Source organism: Balaenoptera borealis, assembly GCF_965194805.1.
Source record: "Balaenoptera borealis genome assembly, chromosome: 18".
In the NCBI taxonomy this organism is placed as follows: domain Eukaryota; kingdom Metazoa; phylum Chordata; class Mammalia; order Artiodactyla; family Balaenopteridae; genus Balaenoptera; species Balaenoptera borealis.
Window position 1 is genome coordinate 79,584,210 of NC_138877.1, and position 17,621 is coordinate 79,601,830.

Genomic DNA, 17,621 nt, shown 5'->3' on the forward strand with positions numbered 1-17,621 from the left:
CTCCAGCTACGATCAGGCGGCGACCCAGAGTTAATTAAGCTGAGTGGGGAAAGCAGGGAGGTAAAGCAGGCAGCAGGGGACAGTAGGTGCAAAGGCCCTGGGGGCAGCGAGGGTCAGGTGCTCCCAGCAGACGCAGGCCCGGCTGCACACAGAAGGGCAGGGAGGTCGGCAGCCCTGAGCCCTGGGAGGCTGTCAGGCTGGACTTGTCAGAGGGCGTGTGGGAGGCCAGGAGTCGGGACGTCAAAGTCCACGGTGGCCTTTTGCAAGGTGGGGTGGTGTGCCCGGGAGGAGGAACAGGATTCACAGGATTCTGGGCGGGGTCTGGGTCCAAGTTCCTGAGTGAATAGCCAAGGCCCCCCCCAGCCCCACCCTACCCACACATGCACCGTCGCACAGGCCTCAGACTGCGTGATCTGTACGTGGCTGCGCCCCCCGACGGAGGGAAGGCCCTGGCGGAAGCACTCCGCTCTGAGCGCCCTCACAGGCTGGCCCCTCCGCCAGGGCCCGGCAAGCACAGGCCTTCGAAGACGTCTCACAAACGGAGGAGGACGTCGGCCTGGTAGTTAGTGCGTGGAGGCCGCCTCTGGGGAAGGCAGCGGGAAAATACAGGCCGATGAGAAAAGGATTCTGAAATTAGGGACTCACTGTAGCCCTGACGGAACGAAGCAGCTCACGGCTGCTTCCAGGGTATTTTCCACGCCGTGCCCCTCTGTGGTCATCGGGAACGCCACCGGCTGAGAGCACAGCGTCCCCAGCCCCATCCTGGGGAGGGGTGGGAGGTGCCGTGCAGACACACGCGGCAGGACGCGGCCCACCAAGGGGGCAGGACGAGGGTGCTAACCTCCCTCGGGTCCAGAAACCCGCCGCACCTGCCACGGGGCCACCTGCCGGCCCAAAACATGGCCTCGAATTGTCCTGGGGCGGGACCAGGAGCCAAGGTCGGGAGCCGGCGCAGGGCGAGCGCAGCTGCCGTCTCCGACCATCCGTCCAGCGAGCATCCTAACCCTCTGGGGCCGTGGGGCCGGCCTCAGACCAGACGGAGGCCGGACAGACAGACCCAGTGCGGCCGTGGGCACCTACCGAAACCAGACCGCCCCGAGGAGCCGGGAGCGCGAGGCAGACGGACGCGAGGACGGGGAAGGAGGCTGGCGGCCGGTCAGCTCCCGGGGGCACGCCCGACTCTTCCGGGTCTGTGAGCCGGGAGCGCGTGACCTGCAGAGGCACTGGGGCTCCCGGGGCCTGGAGGGGGCTCGAGGGCGGCAGGTCGCGGGCGGCGACGCGAAGCACAGGAGGGAGGCCGGGTGTGGGGCTGCGCGGAGCGCGTCCAGGCTCTGGGGTCGCACGGTCTGGGCCAGGTTCCGCCCCGCGCACGGGTGTGAGCTCCGGGTCGGCATCGTGACCCCTCCTCAGGACGGTCACGGGGAGGAGATGGCCCTCAGTGACCTCGGGAGAGCGCGGATGCCCCGGGCTGGGACCCCGCTAAGGCCCCCAGCGGCTCTGAGGAGCGTGGGCGGTAATTTGTCTGAATGTTGAAGCGAAGAGCCTTAAACGGAGTCGATCTCCCGAGAATCCCTCCCTCCGCCTTAAAGCAAGGTGTCCCTTTGTGCAAAGGATTCCGGATTATTACCCTTGGTTAGGCTTCTGCAGGGTTCTGCTCGACTGGACCTTCCCCTGAACAATAAAACGTTCCAAGTCAACGCGTCACAAGGGGAATGAATCGTGTGGAGCTTCATCTACCATGTGCCTCGCCCTGCAACCACCCTGGGGATGGCCGTCGTCTGCAGCGGAGGGCTTGAGGGGCTGACCGCCCAGCCACGAGGTTCCCACCTGCTCTGCCTATGTGTGGAAGGGGCGTCCCTGCCACCATGATCCTCAGGGAGACCCCGGCCAGCGGGGCCATCCCTCCAACCGCTCCAGCCTCAGGACAGGAGGGAGAGCCACAGAGAAGAGGTGCCCAGTCTGGGTCGCTGGGGAGCTGCCCGCGCTCCCGAGGGAGGCTTCACCCGCGGACCCTGGGTGTGGAGCCCGTGCCGCCAGCCACCCTCGGCCCCGGTCACAGGCTGGGGTCTCTTTGAAGCTGGAAGACTAGAGAATACTTTGTAGGATTTGAAGTTTTAACTCTTAGTTATTATTTACAGCCCCACCTTCCTTCAAAAAAGACTGCATGTGACTTATACAAAATATATCTAATGAAACTGAAAAATATAAAAAATATTTAGAAAATTAGGAACAGGGAAAGAGAAATGGGAACAGACTTGGGAGAAACAGGACCTAAGTGCGCAGATTTTCTAATGAAAACAGACAGCCCAGAAAAGCTCTCAGATCGGTCTCCGGGCTGGCGGCCTGGGGAGGTGGGACGCAAGGCCATCGCCCCCCAGTGACCGTGCGAGGCTGCAGGGGACTTCCCCACGAGACCACCCCTTGGGGGGCAGAGGCGTCCTGGCACCCGGTGGGAACCCCGTGCTCCCCCTCGGAGGGGACAGGAGGGGACACGGTGGTGATGGCGGGGGGTGGGCAGGAGTGTTTTCTCCTCCCCAGCGTTCGGAGGTGCTCGGCGATGAGAACTCAGGCACCGTCCCCCCAGCCCCCTCCACCGTGGTGCCCACAGTGTCGGGAAGTGAAGGCAAAGTGGGGGTTCCCCAAGCTGTCTGCAAGCACCTGGATGGTCAGCAGAGGTGGACCTGATGGGAGGGTCCCCCAGAGCCTCCGCCCAAAGTCTGACTTTGAAATGACCAAGCTGATCGGTAGCTGCTCACTCCTGCCGGTCAGGCCACGCGTGGGCTCCTGCAGACACGGACACCTCCGTGGGGCCCAACTGCGTGGACTGCGTGTGCCCGGAGGGGGGAGCTACAGGGGCAGCAAAAACCGTGCCGTTCCCACGGCCAGATCTGGGCCGCGTGAGCACGCACGTGGTCTCACCAATGAGGGGCTCCGCCCTGAATGAAACAGGGCCCTGTGGGGCCTCACAGCCCAACAAACACCAGGGGGAGAGAAAGGCTCTCGGCAGGAAGAAGCAACAAGATGCAGCGAAGGGACAAGAGTGGCAAAAAACGTGTGGCCGAGAAAGATGGGGCAGACCTGACGCATCCAGTGGGGCCACATGTCCCCGACCGACCCCCGGCCGACCCCGGGCCACATGTCCCTGACTCACCCTGGGCCACATGTCCCCGACAGACCCCAGGCCACAGGTCCCCGGCCGACCCCGGGCCACATGTCCCTGACTCACCCTGGGCCACATGTCCCCAACAGACCCCAGGCCACAGGTCCCCAGCCGACCCTGGGCCACATGTCCCTGACAGACCCCAGGCCACATGTCCCCGACAGACCCCAGGCCACATGTCCTTGACTCACCCTGGGCCACATGTCCCTGACAGACGCTGGGCCACAGGCCCCCGGCAGACCCCGGGCCATGAGTCCCCAACAGCCCCCAGGCCATGGGTCCCTGATACAAGTCACCAGCACTTGTGCCACATCCGAGGGAGTCCCTATAAAACGCATCACGTGAAGCTGCCACACTGACCCCGACACACCCAAACCAAGGGCTGTCTCCAAACACTGGCCTTTCTGCTTCAAACATGTCGAGGCCACAAAACACAGAGAAAGGCTGAGGAATGTCCCGGATTAAGGAGACAGCAGAGAACCAAGTACCAGGTGTTGGCCTGGGACAAACAACGGCTTAGAGAATGTCACTGGGCAGCTGGATGGTGGGTCAGTAGTAACGCTGCGTGCGGGTTGGGTGTCCTGATTCTGGCAGCTGCACAGAGTTATATAAAGGATGTCCTTGTTTTTAAGAAATACACTGAGGATGCACACGGTTCAGAAAACATATGCACATTTACACGGAGAGAGACGGGAGGAGGCTGGGGACTCAACTCAGCAAACAGGACAAGTGCCAACGACCAACCGCTCGCGGTGAGGGGCTGCAGCCCTTGCTCTATTTTTGGAGCTTGTAGATGCAAGACTCAATCTAAATCAAAAGTCTTAGAGAAACCCCGCGGGTCCTGGCCGACCCGGCAGGCAGGGTCGGGCTCTCTGCCCCGTGGCAGCACCTTGTGGCTGCCAGCCCACAGGGGTCTGGGAGCAGGTGCAGGACGCGGGGCGGCAGCGGGGTCCAGGGGGGATGGGGTGGTACTCACGTTCTTCATCTTGAAGGACTCCTCTTCCAGCGGCTCCACGGCCAGGATGTTCTCGATGGGGATGCCGTAGAGAGGCGGGTCCCCTGTGGCAGAGTGTGCCTGTGAGCCGCCAGGAGGGGCCGGCCTCCCCTCGAAGGCAGGTGACGCCGGCCTCACGCGCTCGCCCCCAACAGGACCCGGGTCCCCGAGAAGCCAACCCCACGTTTCCATGGGGACCTCCTGTGATCTAGATCAGAGCCACCCACACGGGACAAGAGCGTCCACCCCGAGACCCTGATCCCCACACCCACCCCGGAGGTCCGACCCTGCTCCCCACGATGCCCAGGTCACCCTCTCGGTGCCCCCCTCCCGTGTAAGGACCCGCCCACCCCAGAAAGGCGACTGGTACCTCCACCGGGGCCGAGGCAAGGCTCCGGTCCCTCGTTATAAAATATGTGAAAACAAATAAAAAGCGAACTATTCTTGTTACCTTTGCTTTTCTGGTAGGTAAACTCATGGTTTGTCAGGCGAAACCATCTTTTCTTAAAATTCTTCATCCCAAAGCGTTTTCGCCCTTGTGCCCTCTTAATCATGAACCTGTCGTGAACAGGACAGGCTGGTGGGTGAGCGGCCCAGGGCTGGCGGCATGTCCCCCCTGCCCGCCAGCTCCAGCAGCCCAAAGTCACAAAATCAAAGCCTGCAAAATCACAACAGGTCGCCACTTCCGTACCTGTGATACTCGATGCAGACTGGGGGATTTCAGTATCTTACAATTTTATTTCCAAGTGACAGGACTTAAAAATCAAAAGGCAAAGGTCTCCACTTTTGAAAAGTTTAGCTCCTGTGCTGGTGTCAACTTCAAGTTACGAGTTGGTGATGACCGTGGGGCTATCTGAGCTCCAACAAAGGGCACCCCCCTCACCTCCCACCCTGAAAACATGGACAAGAGATGCTCCCAAAGAGAGTGCCGGCGGCAGGCTCCCAGCCCCGCAGGTGTGCTCTGGAGGCAAAGACAGGAGGTGAGAGGTAGCTGCCCTCTGCTGCGTCCTGTATTCTGAGCCCCTGACGGGGGACACTTCTGAGCGAGGGGCTGACGGGGGGGCAGGGGGGCCTTGCACTCGGGTAAGGGAGCCACCTGGCCAGAAGCCTCTGACTATTCGGGGGCCGTTCAGTCTCCCCGCCCTTCAAACTCCGCTCCCAGACGGGCACTCCTCCACTCGCAGCCTCGGCAGAGAACAGGCACAGGAGTGAAAACACGCCATGGCGCAGCCCTGGGGCAGCTCAGGGCGACGGACCAAGGCCCCAGACGGGTCTGGACGCCCTCCGGCCCTGCGGGCAGGGATGCCCGCTTGGCGCTGAGCCAGCCTGGGAGCCCCACCCTGCCTCTCTCCCGCCAGCCCTACCCTTCCTTAAGCAGGATGGGCTGCTGCACACTCTTGGGGTCTCTTCTCCCAGAGGATGAGATCAAATCCAAGAACTGAAGTGGGAAAGAAACCGGATGGTTAAAAGGGGAACCTTCGTAGGAACAGTGCCTGGGTGCCCTGCATCTCCTTCTGGGACCAGAGGAGAGAGGAGACTCTGAGAAGCAAGTTGCCGGCCGGGGGTCCCCCTGAGAGGACCATGGGGTCTTGTCTCTGCTGAGACTGAGACGCTTCCAGCCCTACCTGAACCCCCGGCCCCTCCCGGGAAGGGCTGGCCGCACCCACAGCTGTTACTGCTCCTGAGAGGCTGCCAGGCCTCAGGTAACACCTGGAGGTCCACCTGCTCCTCTCGTGGAGCTGGAAGCCATCCCGGCTCCCCTCCCTGGCCCCCGCCCCGGGTTTTGCCCGCACGGGGCCTCCCCGCTCAGTTCAACCACCCACGGCCGTCTGCATCCCTCCCACCGAGTCAGCCGCCTCTGCTGCCGTGAGTCTCCGTTAATCCATGCTGGTACTTACGTTTTTCACTGCATCGGCGTACTTCTGCTCGTTGAAAAACTCATAGAATGCAGCCATGTAGGATTCCTTAAAACTGGCCTAAAATGAAACAGGTCACTTAATGAAGGCCTAAGGTCTCCTGGCCTGAACCTGAAAGACCTAGAGTGCAGTCACGGGCGCTGAACAGCGAAACACGCAGGTGTGGGTGCTGTCCGGGGCGCTGAGTACCCCGGCCCCAGCCGCAGGGGCTTGCCAAACGCCGCAGGGCGGATTCCACTCAAGCCGTGTTCAAAAAGCGAACCACACGGGGTCCTTGGTTAGATCTTTGTCATGCACGACTCAACACCTTTCGCGGGCGCGTGGCTCCCAGACGCGGTTGCTGGGATGGGAGGGGTCCTCACCTCCAGGAGCTGGGGCAACGGCAAGAGGGACCCGGGGGGACCTGTGTCCACATGAGGGCACTTTGCTACCCTGGGTGTGAAAACGAGCGGGTCTGTGCAGACCTCAGCCCAGCAGGTGCCTGTTTATCTGGGCTTCCAGCCGACAAACGCTGGGGCTGACGGATGGAGGAGAACGTTGGCCCACGGCTTTGTGTCCCTCGGATTCAGAGAAAGCTGAGCGTTTGCCCTGCAGGGGGCTGCTTGTCTGCAGTGCTGAGAGCCTGGGTCACTCCACCCCGCAAAGAAGAGAATGGGGAGGGCTGGGATGATCCTGTAGGTCATGGCTCAACCCTTTCCAGACAGAGCCTGACAGGCCCGTCCCTGAGGACCAGGCCACGTCACCGCCTGTGTGCGGGGTACCTGGAGCCCACACCGCTGCTGCTGTCATGGGGTGGACCCTCGGGGCCCTGGCACATCGTCAGTCTCCAGGAAGTCCCCGTGAAGGGGAGACGCGTATTTGTCACCAAAAGGGGTAAAATGAGCTCAGACCCAGGGAAGGAGGGGGCTATCGCTGGCTCCGTGTAGACGAGCCCTCGGTCACCAGGCAGCACCCCGACTTCCTTAAGGCGCTCAGGCCGAGGACGCCCAGCTGTGTGGCAGGGCTAGGCAGTCCTTACAGCCCAGGAGGCACGGTTTGCGGATCCATACGTGGCAGCGGGAGTGTTAGCTGCCCACGGGGAATGCACAGGGGACGGTCACTGACCACAGGGGACATCACCGCCCACAGGGGACATCTCCACCCACAGAGGACAGTCATCACCCACAGGGGACATCTCTGCCCACAGTGGACGGTCACTGCTCACAGAGGACAGTCACTGCCCACAGGGATGGTCACTGCCCACAGGGGACATCTCCACCCACAGGGGACGGTCACCACCCACAGGGGACGGTCACTGTCCACAGGGGACGGTCACCACCCACGGGGGACATCTCCACCAAGTGCTGTTGGCCTTTCCCCCCGAAGTGTGGTTTCACAGCCTCTCGCGGGGAGACTGGGCAGCGACTACTCCTTCCTCCTCCTTCGCGTTGAAAAGAGAATTCAAGTCAGTGACTCACAGACTTGGACTTGGACAGGCTGCCGAGGGTCTGAATGGTCTTCGAGACAAGCGTCAGCGTCCTCGACGTCTGAGGGTCCTGCCAGAGACGGGAAGGGGACGGTCTCACAGTTGAGTCGTGAATGAGCCCAGAACCGCCGCCGACAAAACGCACGACACCCCTAAAAGCTGCCCAGAGTGAGCGTCGTCCGTGAGTGAGCAGATAAACTCGCGAACGCGGGATTCCGAGGTCCCTGTGGACCCTCCAACCCATGCGGTCTGGGAGCTGCTGAAACGCAGGCTCTCAGGCCGCCCCTGACCCCAGACCCCATGTTTCCAGCAAAGGAGCGGATCCCCCTGGCGACCCTGGGGGCTGAGTCTCCCGGGGACCCAGCCTGGGGGCCTCTCACCCTCCACACGGTTCGCAGGCTTAATTTAAAACCAGCAAAACCAGGAATGGGCCCATCACCCTGGGCTTTCCGCCCAGCACTGTGGCCCCCTGGCACTCTCTCTGCAAGGGCTCGGGCCTCGGGCCTTGCTCACGGTGGGAGCTCAAAAATCATCTGCTGACCACGTGGCCTGAATGATGACTGAATATCCATGCTCCCTCTTCCTGTGTGTGGGTGTGGGTAACGTCATAACAAAAGCCCACAGAGGAAGCCCTGGTCACACCATCCAGCGGTTTTAACAACACAACTTTGATTAAAAAGTCTTGAAACCTTCCTGAGACAAAGACTTAAGGGCATGTGGCACGTTCACAACCCAGTCACCACCTGGGGCTACCTCTGCACCTCCCCGGCTCGGCTCGCGGGAACGGCCCGGGCCACCTGCTGGTCCAGGGGGCCGGAGGGTCAGGAGGTCTGGCTGACTAGTTTACAGGACAGATGCTCACTTACCGTGTGGTGGGGCGTGAGCTGGAAGAGGTTGGGAGACAGGATGGCTGGAGCGAAGAACCTCAGGAAGATGAAGCTGCTCACGGCCGTGTACCTCACGTCCAGGTCATCTGTGGCCAGGACACAGAGACAGCTGACTCACCCGGGCTTCTGGAGCCGCAGGGAATAACCGGGGGCCAGGAAGGAACTGGGAACCACTGGGACAAAGCTCGGCTGTGGCCTCCGGGTGGGGCTGGGGCCCAACTCACACAGGGGCGAGTGCAGACAGGAGCCGGGGGCCCTGCCCGCCGCGCAGCCCCCATGCTGGTGCCTGACCCCGCCCACTGGCTACGGGGTCAGAACCCTCGTTACAGGGCCCTGAACATCCGTCCTCCGCCTGGAGGCCTCCGTCCAGTGAGGGGTGTGGGCGTCCCCACGGCGTGAGCGCCACGAGCACTCACCTTGGAAGCGCTTGGCGGCCGCTTCTCGCAGGGAGAAGAAGATGTCACACATGACGGTGGGGCAGCTCACCCCCGACTTGGTGATGACGCTGAAGACGCGGTCCACGTACTGCCGCAGGTTCTCCTGCAAAGGGGGGGGCTCAGTGCCGTCTGCTCCCGACTCCCCTGGGCGGCCGTACCCCACGGCCGCCAGGAGGGGCGAGGGCGGGGCTGGGGCCCCAGAGCAGCAAAGACAGACTTCCCGTCGCGGGTCAGGAGCAGCGCGTTGCAACCACAGTGACCCATGCAACCAACCAGGGACGCGGGTGGAGGGAGCACGCTGTGTCCCCCACATCGACTGACAGCCTAGAGGCAGCGCCCGCAGCGATGTGACCTCCCGAATGCCAGGACCGGTCTCTGCTCTTCAGAGGCAAAGACTTGGTGAGATTCGCGTGAAGAAACCACACGGAAAGATGAAAACAGGGACTCAGCTGTTTTAAAAATTGGGGCAGAGCTCCGGGAGCAGCCAGAGGTGGCCCAGGTTGGGGACCTGTGTTTGCTGAGCTGAGGGAGACGCCCCCAACCCATGGGAGGGTCCCGGTTATGGGTGGCGGGAGGCGCAGGCCGGGCGCAGAGCAGGGGAGGTGGTGGCTGGCGCCGGGGGGTGCTCCCCCGACGCCGCTGCAGCTCAGGCGCCCGCCACCGCCCACCATCCCGGGGGTCGCAGCGTCCAAGGCGCCGGAGGGCGAGCCGGGCCTCACCGTGTTGCTCTCCAGGCTCTCACCGTCCTTCAGCCTCACGGGGTCGATCTCACAGGACTTGTGACTCTGGCAAATCTGCGGAGAGCGTTGAGGACACGCAGTGCGTGAGCCGGGCCGGAGCCCAGGTGGGCGGGGTCACGGCGGGCGAGGCGGGCCTGGTCCAGGAGGGGCAGCGTGAGGCCCGGCCTAGGAGGGGCGGTCCTTCTCGAGACTGCAGCGCGGCGGCTGACACGGGATGAGGCTTCACCAGTTTATTAGCGTTTTACCTCAAAGTGCTCTCAGGGTTTGGCTCACAGATCAAACCAGAATCTATTCTCAATTCCCTCAAAGGTCCGCAAGGACCGCAAAGGACCTGTTTTTTGGTGAAACTGTTCTGGGGGAAACAGCCCCTCCCAGGAAGGGGTCAGTAAGAGATGGAGGGTCACTCCTCCCAGGGTGTCTGACCCGGGGCAGGGGTTTGGGGTGGGGGGGAAACAGCAGCAGGGCTGTCTCTCCGCCCTCGCGGATTCGGGGAAGGAGGCGTCCTCGAAGAACCAGCTTTTCTCTTGTGTGTCATTCTGTCTTAGCGGAATGATGGACTTGCTTAAGTATTTTTCTAATTTGAGAAAACAAGGAAGATTCTGGGATGCTCAGAAGGTCCCCTCGGGAAGCCGGGGAGAAGCTGACGTGGACAGCTTGAGGACACGCAGTGCGTGTCCCCTGTGACGCCCACAGCTCTGGGCTTAGGCGGGGCCCAGGGCTGCGGGCTCTGTGTCGCCTGCCCTTCCCTCGGGACTCTCTGGCCCGCCAGCAGCGCCCCCTCACCTCCTCTATGGTGGGCTTCAGGGTGACGTGCAGGTAGTGCATCCCCGCCAACTTCATTGTCTCGTCAATGCACTTGGACGTTAGCGAGTTTCCCCGGAAGATGGTATTGGGATCCCTGGAAAACAGTGTCGGATAGGGAGGCATCCAGGGGGCAGGGAGGCCACCTGACCGACGCCTCGCAGCGGGGGCCTGAGCCCTGGGCCTGCCTGCCGTGTAACAAACCCACCGCGGCCACCGCCGGGTCCCCAGGGCGCAGCGGCCACGCGCCCCCTCGCCTCCTCAGGGCCTGGGGTCAGCACGGGAGGCAAAGCCCCACCTCACGACACCTCCAGCAGGGCATGCTCTGGATCTTTCTGAGCCAACGGTCCCAGGGAGCCACTCCCAGCAGAGCCCACCTCCCCAGAAGGGCCGCGGCCCCAGCCTCAGGAATGGAGCCGCCCCCGAGGCACCCGGTGCCCGGCTCACCCCTCCGTGCCACGTGCCTCCCCGTTCCCAGGAGAAAAGGCGCATTTTTAAAAGAGCAAGTGTGTCTCTGAAGGAACCCTGACCCGTGTGGCTTCCTCTGGCCGCCCGGACCCCCGTCCAGCCCCTCACCAGGCCGGACCCCCGGAGGGTCTCGGGGCGCGCTCGGCACTCACTGGGTCCTCCGGACCTCGGCGCTGGCGATGGCACTGATGAAGGGCACCACCCGGCCGTAGTGCAGGAAGAGCCGCACCAGCGGGACGGCCGCCTCCTGCTTCTCCCTGCAGACCTCGCCCAGGATGTGGGCCGCGGACGCCGAGACGGGCTGGGGAGACAGGGCGTGAAGGAGGCGAGCCCCAGGCCCAGACCCCTGCTCGGCGTGCGCCCGGCGGGTCTGCGCCTCCCCCCCCACCCACACACAGCACCGGGGCCAGTGAACAGAGGGCCACGACCCTGGGGTCACAGTCAGACAGAGCGCCAGGCGTGGGCGGCGCCAGGTCCTGTGGCTCTCGCTGCGGGGGGCGTGAGGGCTCCCATCCCCAGCAGAGGGAGACCCAGACGGTCCCGAACACACGGCAGGCCCAAGGGGGGGCCACGGTGCGCGGGCCACGCAGGTACCTCCACGTCCGCTGACCGCAGAAGCAGGTCCCGCAGGGGGCTGTAGTAGTCAGAGGAGAAGACGTGGTCTTCCGTGTAAACCACATTCAAGCGCAGGGACCCCAGATCTTCCGGCTTCAGGCTCTTACTGCCGTTGTCCCGGGGCTGAAGGAAGTACCTGGTGCAGGACACACGGACCAAACGAGGCAGTATGAGGCAGCAGCTCCCCTGGGGACCCCGCTTGGGTGGTCCTCCCGTCACAAGCTGTGTTGGGGTCTGAGGCAAGGGGACTCGGGAGATTCTGCAGGACACCCCACTTAGGTCCCTCTGCCTCAGTGGTCCCCACCTGACACCCCTGCAGGGTCTGGGCACCTGGGGGATCCCCCATCTGACACCCCCGCAGGGTCCGGGCACCTGGGGGGTCCCCCATCTGATACCCCCCGTAGGGTCCATGCACCTGGGGGGTCGTCCACCTGACACCCCCGCAGGGTCCGGGCACCTGGGGGGGTCCCCCATCTGATACCCCCCGCAGGGTCTGGGCACCTGGGGGGTCCCCCATCTGATACCCCCCGCAGGGTCTGGGCACCTGGGGGGTCCCCCATCTGATACCTCCCGCAGGGTCCGGGCACCTGGGGGGTCCCCCATCTGATACCCCCCATAGGGTCCATGCACCTGGGGGGTCGTCCACCTGACACCCCCGCAGGGTCCGGGCACCTGGGGGGTCCCTCATCTGATACCCCCGTAGGGTCCATGCACTTGGGGGGTCGTCCACCTGACACCCCCGCAGGGTCCGGGCACCTGGGGGTCCCCCATCTGATACCCCCCGCAGCGCCTGCACGGGCATCCCCCACAGTTGTGTACTTCGCGCTGATCACACAGAGCCACAGACTCAGACGCTGGGGTGGGGAAGCGGGAGGGTGGGAGCAACAGGTAGGACAGGGGAAGGGGTCGCGAGCAGTTTAGGAAACTGCAGTAAAATAATTTACCCCTGAACACTGACACCCGACAGCGGCCAGCACTGAGCAGAGCCCGGGTGGAATCACCCTCATAAGTGCACGCTGTGGGGGGGGGCTTGTGCTGCAGGGCGGGCGGCCCCGGGCACACGGGCACCCAGCGGTGCTCCTGACGGACACTCTCCCTCTCCCGGCACAGCCGGCGGCCTTGCAGGCACCCGGCTGCTCTGAGCGCACGTGCCGGGCGGCGCGCCGTGGGCTGAGGCACTGGCCACCGGGGGCTGCCCGTCACAGCCCCGTCACGAGGCCGGGCTGCTGGCTGAGCAGGATCGCCTGGGGCACTGAATCAGGAATTCCAGTTTCCCCAGGGCACAACCAAATTTTACCCACCCGGGTCTGCAGGCATGCAGGGCTCTGGTGTGTGGCGTGGGGTGCGTGCACCTGCCCCCGCCCAAGCGTCTGTTGCGGGGACGTGGGGAGTGAAGCCAGTCTGGGGCCGGAGCGGCCGAGACTGGCATCTGCTCCCTGTCACGTGATGTGACCTGGAAGCCCTGGTGAAAGGGAACCGGGTGCCCTGGAGATGAGAGAGGGAGATGGGGCGCAGGACGCTGGTCTCCGGGACACGCGAGGGTTTTGAGTGCGGCGGGGCATGGCTGGCACGGCCCCCTTCCGTGCGGAGGCCACTGCGGGGCCCTGGGTGCCCTCACCAGGCCTCGTGGGGGCTGGACTGCCGCAGCACCTTGAGCGGGACCCTCAGCTCCCCCAGAAACTCGTCCCCAAACTTCAGGTTGCTGGCGTTCCAGAGGTCCACCCTGGAAAACAGCAGTTGTGCAGGCCTCTTACCGGGCGGCAAGGAGGGGCGGGGTCCCGGCGCCCCCGAGCTCTCCCCAGAGAACCCGGGGCAGGACGGGACGGGGCCTGAAGGCCACACTGAGCACGGCTGGAGCGTGAGGTGGAGCAGTTCAGGCCCTTGGAGGGACAAGCCCGCCTGCCTGGAGCCCCACCCCCACGGCCTGTCACTGCTCGAGGCCGGGCTCGCGGGAGGGACCTGATTCTGCCCCCTCTGAGCTTCCGAACCTCAGGCGCCTCGGGAAACCCTGACCCACAGGAAAGCAGATTTCAAGTGATGTCAAATCTGGAGAATCCCTACGGTTCTCGTGAGCAGGGCCCATCAGACCTAACGCGGTCACCCCAGCCTCAGGCTTATGATCTGTCCCCTGACATGGGGGCGGTGCTGCGGCCGGCGTGGCAAGAGGGCTGGCGAGTCCCCCAGCGGACGCTGCGACCCGGCACAGCGAGGCCCCCGAAGCAGCGGGACCGCGAGCCAGGCCGGGCCTTGCACACGCAGAGGGGCTCGGAGCCGTCGCCCTTCAGCCCGGAAGACACTGCAAGGCGAACACACACCACCTTTGCCCTTTCGCCACCACCCAACATCCTCACGTTAAAATAACCCAGAAAACTGAAGTTCCTTTCTGTCCATTCCCCAATGTTTAAAGACAAAGCAAAAAGCAAGCAGGAGAGAGGCAAGCAGGCCGCCCCGCCGAGCCGGAATCTCGACCCCGAGCGCCTCCCGCTCACCGGATTTCCAGCTTGTCCACGTCCTCGTCCTCGAAGTCGAAGTGGGACTTGCGGTTGTAGCTGCAGGGCCTGGTCACCTGGGGGACGGAGGGAGACCGTCAGGCCTCTGCTGCCCCTGGCTGCCCGCTCTCCCTGGGAGCAAGGCCCCCTTGTGCTCATCTGGGCCGGCCCTTGCGGGGGAAGAACGGCCACCTGCGCGTCACCGGGGCCGCGGCCGCGGAGCCGGCGGCTGGCGGTTCTGCTCCGGCCTCGGCCCCCACGCCGCCGTCCTGCTGGTGGTTCACATTCTGAGGGGCAGCCGGGGGCTCTCATCTGAATGCACTTCCTCTTCTGCCTCAAGACCCTCACTACTTCCGGTGAGACAAGCCTCCCTCCACTGCTCAGGGAAGACTGGGTGTAGCAGGCAAAAACCAAGAAACCCCAAACCAACCAAACCAAACCAAAAAACATCAATGTCTTGATAATTTGGAAAGTATTAATTTGTCAGCATTCAACTCAAAACCGGGTCATGCTGGAAGCAACAAACAGCCTTTCTGCCCAGGGAAGGAAGGACGGTTCCTAGGAATTCGAGCTGCAGGGCAGGAGGGGGTCTTCACGTGGGGGGACAGCACCCCAGAACTCTCAGAAGTAAGTGACTGAGGGTCTTTTTGCCAAAGACCCTGGGGTGTGCGTTTCAACTGCATTTGTGCCACTGAAACACCAACCTCAAAGTAAAACACTTCGTCAAACTGGGGGTTGTTGGTCTTCTTTTTCACTTTTGTCTTCTTTGCTTCCGACCTGTAATCGAGGGGGGAAGGATCAGGATGGAAAACAAGCACTGTTGATGCCGAATCTCTTGGCTGAGGCTGGGCCACCCAGCAGGCGCGTCACCACGGCCTACGGGCCTGTCTGTTTGTCTCCAACCCCAGACGGTATGCAAATCAGGGCCCTTTACTGAGCCAAAGATACCCAACGTGAACATCAGAAAGGCTCTCTTTTTTACAAAGCAACTCTAGGGCAATACAGGAAACAAAAGGAAGTTAAAATTGCACACCCTCGTCTGGCTCACCTGCTTTCCTGAGTGGGGAATCCGACCTCGCCCCCCTCCCAGCCGAGGCTGTACTTGCCTGCACGGCCCCGCCAGGGTCACCGTGGCGTAGGGGTCACACTGCCCGTTCACGATGGGGAGGCCCTGGCACTCGAGGATGCTGAGGAAAGAAGTGGGAGGTCAGGAGGGGACCCGAGGCCAGCGGGCCATCTCTCAAGGCCACCCTGGGGTCCGGGAGGGCAGCTGTCTCCACAGCTCAGGCCAAGAGCTCCGAGGCCCTGCAAAGTGCTTCCCGGGGGCTCCCGTCTAATAAACAGAGATGGACGCGCTGGTCAGCAGTCAGGAGACATCTGGAGGCAGGAGAAGGTGTGTGTGCATCCAGGGAAAAGGGAAAAGCAGCCCGGCTGCGGAGGACACGTTGCTGGTGTCGACTGCAAAAAAACGCACAACAAATAATGTTGAGAATTGTTTTATTTGGTGTACTTTCTGAGGACTCAAGCCCGGGACGCAGCCTCTCAGAAGGCTCGGAGGGGCTCCTCTGAAGAGGTCGGGGGGCAGGCAGGATATAGAGGAGTTTCTGCAACAAAGACCAGGTAGGCGGAACATCAAAAGATTACTGTTAATGAAAGCAAACCAGACATCTCCAGTTAAGGAATGTAGCGCTTCTCTATGTGTGGGAAGGTACGGGAGTCTGGGCTCACTGAAATCGTTCCTTTGATGTGCACCTCAGCTCTCTGGGGCCGGCGTCCTGTGCTTTCCCATCCGGAGTCCCCGCAGGGGCACCGTGGAGGCAGCTGCAGTGGCTGCAGGCTTGGGGGCCGCAACACCCTTTGTTTACTGGTACGGCAGCTGACATTCTTCGTCCACAGTGGAGATTTCCCTGAGCGAAGCCCCTGCCCTCCCTTCCTAGGAGCTCGAGAGAGATCCGCCCGGCCCGGTCTGCCAGGTAGGAACTGTGGCGAAGTCTGTGTTATCGGCGGGGACCTGAGGGCCCGGCACTCCAGGGGCTTAGAGCCCTAGGCCGGGCGTTGCCTGCAATGCACCTCTCGGGCCGGGAGACCCCGTCTCAGGCTTCACTCTGCCAACCGCCCCGGCGCCTGGCTTCCTTTGGGTTCTGGACCGCAGTCACTCCCGCTCTTGGACCGCCCTCGTCACTCCTTCGCCTGTCACCCTGGGCTGTCACCCTGGGCTGTCGCTGGACAGCTCCTGCTCCTGCTTCTGGCTGGATGCTGGACACTGTGAACTTCACGTCGCTGGTGCCCAGATTCTGGGCTCATCCGCGCTGTCAGTGGTTGGGGTCTCTTGTTTGGAGAGCAATTCTCGTCTGCGGCTCTGTCTGGGAGGTGCCAGCAGCCTTGTTCGGGGACAGTGCGGCCCCACCGCCCGGTGTGGCCCCTGGAGTCCGTGCTGAGGGTCGGAGTGAGCGCAGGCTCTCCACTGGGCTGGTGGAAACTCGAATGACCCCCAGCTCTATGGCCCCGTCGCCCCTTTGCCCCCTCGCCTGCCCGGCCCTGAGGGACCCCACCTTGCCCGTTCTCGCAGGTCTGGGGAGTGCCACGAAGTCCCCTCCCCTGCAGACCGTGCCCACCGTGGCCTTGATGCCCCAGCTCCCATCTGTCGCCTCACCCGCCTTGGGCTCTGCTGGGGACGCCTCGCTGGCCGTGTCGCCGACGCACCTCCAGGACGAAAGCTGGCCTGCGGTGACCTTGTCTGTTTCCCCACTTGGGGGCCGATCGCCCTCCATCTGCACGCTGGCTCACACGGCGTCAGCTCCTTAGTCCTTTGTGGCGGGAGAGGGGTGAGTCCCCCTGTCCCATCCTGGCTGGAAGCAGAGCCCTAACCCCATACTCGGATGCTGCGGGTCTGAGTGCCCTGCTTCCTCGCTCACTCCTGCACGCCAGGTGGCCTGGGCGGCTTCTGCCCCTCTCGGGAGCCTGGTGGTCCCGACGCTTTACTGGAACTCTTCTCACGGGGCGAGGGCCCGCCTCCTCCGTTCCTGCTCCCTGGAGCGTGTGGCCCCTTCTCTCTCCATTTCTCCACCACTTTGCTCTGTCCCGCTAGACAGGCTGGCCTTCAGGGACTGGAGTGAATCTTTGCAACTCTTTCTCTTTCCACTCTTCTTTCTGGAATTTCTGCACTTCTCTCCCTGCTACTAACCTGGTCTTGGGTCATCTTCCTCCCTCTGTGAACTAACTCGTCACTAAACAAGTATCTTCAGGCACATTTCCAGGGACAGGCACAGAACCCTGAGCCAGCCAAGAGCTTGTGCAAGGGGCTGACACCCCGAGAAGCCCCCGGGGGCTCGGGGGCCTGGCAGCCACAGGGACAGCGGGTGGGTCACTCATGGGAGGAACACACAGGGCGACCCGTCGGGCGGGGGGGTGGGAGGAGGTCTCAGGACAAGGGCGACCCTCCCTCAGTCGGGGGGCTGCTGCCTCTGGGGCTGGAAGCATGAGAAGGGGCTCACTCGCCCCCTCCCTGTGCCAAAGCCCAGAGCTCAAGACAAACGCATTTTTATCACATTCAGCTGTTGATCGGGAAGGTTGGGACGGCGGTGCATTTTGGATCCGCAGAGATAACGGTTTTCCCGGCAACAGCTCAGACGGGGGAGCAGTCCCTCCT

General features: G+C 63.0%; 1 protein-coding gene across 3 annotated transcripts in view; it reads right to left on the minus strand.

Moving 5' to 3' along the window:
- The window catches only part of RASA3 (RAS p21 protein activator 3), a 91,519-nt gene that overhangs the window by 8,523 nt on the left and 65,375 nt on the right, over nt 1-17,621 (minus strand). For all 3 annotated transcript variants that reach the window (XM_082365873.1, XM_082365872.1, XM_082365874.1), the window contains exons 6-20: nt 15,079-15,159; nt 14,677-14,749; nt 13,973-14,049; nt 13,102-13,206; nt 11,463-11,619; nt 11,021-11,169; nt 10,383-10,497; nt 9,579-9,653; nt 8,839-8,962; nt 8,402-8,508; nt 7,528-7,605; nt 6,053-6,130; nt 5,519-5,592; nt 4,606-4,712; nt 4,137-4,219 (exon numbers count right to left, since the gene is read on the minus strand). In XM_082365873.1, coding sequence (XP_082221999.1) covers nt 4,137-4,219; nt 4,606-4,712; nt 5,519-5,592; nt 6,053-6,130; nt 7,528-7,605; nt 8,402-8,508; nt 8,839-8,962; nt 9,579-9,653; nt 10,383-10,497; nt 11,021-11,169; nt 11,463-11,619; nt 13,102-13,206; nt 13,973-14,049; nt 14,677-14,749; nt 15,079-15,159 — 1,483 coding nt within the window. The remainder of the gene's footprint in view (nt 1-4,136; nt 4,220-4,605; nt 4,713-5,518; nt 5,593-6,052; nt 6,131-7,527; nt 7,606-8,401; nt 8,509-8,838; nt 8,963-9,578; nt 9,654-10,382; nt 10,498-11,020; nt 11,170-11,462; nt 11,620-13,101; nt 13,207-13,972; nt 14,050-14,676; nt 14,750-15,078; nt 15,160-17,621) is intronic.